The 3,238-nt window shown below is 42.0% G+C and overlaps 1 protein-coding gene across 1 annotated transcript; it reads right to left on the reverse strand.

Annotated features, from left to right (window-relative positions):
- Positions 1-1,825: 1,825 nt before the first annotated feature.
- Positions 1,826-2,197, reverse strand: LOC117281136 (uncharacterized). The gene has a single exon (XM_033660975.1). It carries the CDS (start codon positions 2,195-2,197, stop codon positions 1,826-1,828), a length of 372 nt encoding a protein of 123 aa, XP_033516866.1.
- Positions 2,198-3,238: the final 1,041 nt, after the last annotated feature.

Raw genomic sequence — 3,238 nt, forward strand, 5'->3', positions numbered from 1 at the left:
GCATGAAATGCGACCCTATCTAATCCCTCTATAAAGGAACTGCATGTTCTAAATACGCTGAACAACTCCATTCCCTATGTATCACTATTTCTTGGCAATCTCATTTGAATTTCATACAATGTTGGAGAGTAGAAGAAACTGCCCCTGCCATGTGTATCCATGGCCTTCCCAGTAGCAAGTTATAAGAAAACGAGATATCCATCACCTGGAACAATATCGGGAACTCAACGGCTCCAATTTGCAAAGCCAAATAGTTTTCCCTGATAACGTCTTTATGTGATCTGTCAAAATCCCTTATTCTCACGTGGCTATATTTTACCTTTCTTATATGGATGCCTAATTCTTTCAGAGTGGATAACAAGAAAATATTTATTCTGGATCCCCTGTCAACCAGTACCAAGGATATGACCTTGTCTCCAGACTTGACAGTATGTGTAGAGCTCTATTGTGATCTACTCCCTCCACAGGAAGTTTGTCCCTTTGAAAAGAGATTATGTTTGCCTCCACCATCTTCCCAATAAGTTGCTGCCAGTGCCTCACTAGTGGTATTGCCTATGGTGCTTACTCCACTCAACACCTTCACCAGAGCGTCTCTGTGACTATCGGAACTCATCAACAAATCCATGATTGATATGTGTGCATGGATCTTTCTCAGCTGCTCTTCTATGGAGTATTCCTTAACCGACATCTTTCTCCAAAACTCTGTTGCCTCTGCTCAATTATGTTCCTTCTTTGGTTCTATTCTCTATTCGAATTTCCTCGGTTCAATTCTTTAGGGGCGTAGCATCTCCCAAATCAAGTTATCCCATGAGAGACTATCGTTTCTGTCATTTTGCTTTTCCCTTTCGACTGATAGGTCTATGGGACTGCCTTATACTCATGATTCCTGTCCTCTGTGACGGCTACGGTAGGCCGTGGTTGATATGTTTGTACTATTACCGGCGGCTTTAGTTGTATAGTGATTAACGATGCTGCCTGAGGGGTTGTTCTTGCTGCTTCGGCATTCCCAATAGTAACAATAGTCTCTGTTATATAATTGTCCTCCTCTAAGATGATCATGTTTGCTCCTTGGTTTATGTGATTTTCTAGTGGATTGTGGTTTACATTTAGTGGGGCTAGGGTGCATTAGTTAGATTCGCTTTTAATTAGCATTTCAATATCATGCTTCAAACCATAGAAATCCTTGGTGTCATGTTCGGGAACATCTGAATGATAGGCATATCGCTTGCTTGCATCGAATAATTATTAGACTGGTCTAGGATTCTTCCTTCAATCGGGAATAGTAGTATGGCTCTTTTCATCCTCTCAATTAATTGCGCTAAAGGATCATCAATTGGGGTGAAGTTTCTATGATTCCGTGCTTCAAAGTTCGGACATGGTCTGGGAGCATAGACGGGTCTATTCTGATGGGTACTAGTTTGAATAGGATCATATGGTCATATTGGGTTTGGATGTATATTGGCTCGGGGTGGAGTGTATGTCATTGGGTGTTGTAATGTGTCTTGGAGTTGTAAACTAGGGTATAAGTGGTCTGGTTTGGAGGGCGTGTTTGCGCGATATAGATTGGCTTGACGAGGAAGACTTGGTTGATAATAGGGGACAATTGCCGTAACGTCTTCTTTCTTCATCTTTTCACCACCGATGGAACCAAACTGTATAGCCTTGCTAGTAGCTTGTAGCGCATCCATAGACTGTGTCGTCCCGGACTTAATACCTTCTTCCAAGAAATCTCCCATTTTGAATTGCTCGGGGAACTTTAGCCCATAATCCCCATCATTTTCTCAAAGTAGATGCCCTCCTGAGAGCGGATGAAATATTTGTTTAACTAGTTGTCATCCAGCAGGGGTTGTGCTCTAGCTGCTTCTGATCTCCAACGATGAGCGTACTCTTGAAATGACTCAGAGGGCTTCTTTTGTATGTTCACCAAAGAGAATCTATCTGGAGTGATCTCAGTATTGAACCTCAAACTATTCAAAAAATCTTCGGCCATATCTTGTCTTTCCCTCCAGTTTCCGGGGTCCTGTATAGTGTACCAAGTGAGTCCTTCCCTAGTCAGACTTCTTATAAATAGCTTCATCCTCAACTTCTCGTTCCTTCCCGCTCCTACTAACTTGTCACTGTATGCTCTCAAGTGGGCTTGGGGATCACCCGTTCTATCAAAGATATCAAACATCAGAGGCTTGTACCCTGCCGACATATCAACATCTGGATATACACATAAGTCTTCATAATCTAAGATCTCGCTCCCTCAAGAAACTTGTAGGTTCTTCATTTGTTTCTTTAGTACCCGTAGTTTTTCAGACAGTGACTCATCTTCCCTGGATTTTGCTTCTCTTTCAATTTCAACATACTGGTCGATCTCATACGGCATCCTGATCGTGACGGGCATGGTGAAAGTGGATTCTACTGCAGCATATACGGGTGAATATATCGCTCATGGGTGGCGGTGTGTGCTGCAGGTATATACTGCGTATGGGTATTTGTGAAAGTGACATTATCACGAGGAGGGGTTTGGACAAAATTGATTGTGGTTGGTGGGTTTTGTGGGGCTTGAACATAGTTTGGAATATAAGGTGTGTGTATGAGAGGATTTGGTGGATTTGTATAGGTAGCTGGCGATATGACCTAGGATATGGTAGAGTTTGTGGTACAAGTGGCAGTAGTTGGGGTATTGGAAGGTTGTCGGGTTGATGAACAAATGTTGTCAGGGATTTAATCTAGTGATGGAAAATGGGGTGGTTGTAGAAATGTCGTCACGGCTAGATGTGCCAATTCCATTATCTGTTGCACCTCCTCCCTTAACGACTCCATTTCTTGCTCCATTCAAGTGACATGTTCATCATTCTGAGTTTCATCCCTTCCCCCTGATTCCCCTGGGTTGTCAATTACTACCAGAGCATTTTCGGCCGGGTTATCTGTGGTACTTATCTTTTCTTTGGACCTCAGGTTATACGGTGGCTCATCCAGTTTAGATATCAATACAAATCAACCTCTGTTTTGGGGGATAAATAAATAAAGAAATAAAGCAAGAAAACCAAACAAAAGTAGAAGTTAACTCAGGGAGTGCACAAATAATCACGTAGAGCAGTGAATTCACATATTTGAACAAATACATTCCTAATAATATTCAAGGACCTCTCTTTGCTGGAGGTAGGCCTACATCGCAAGTGCTAATAAAATATCCAAATTTTGACACATTCAGATCTGGAGCGAATTTGGTTTTCATTAATGGAAAATT

This window comes from Nicotiana tomentosiformis, chromosome 12 (assembly GCF_000390325.3).
Source record: "Nicotiana tomentosiformis chromosome 12, ASM39032v3, whole genome shotgun sequence".
Classification (NCBI taxonomy): domain Eukaryota; kingdom Viridiplantae; phylum Streptophyta; class Magnoliopsida; order Solanales; family Solanaceae; genus Nicotiana; species Nicotiana tomentosiformis.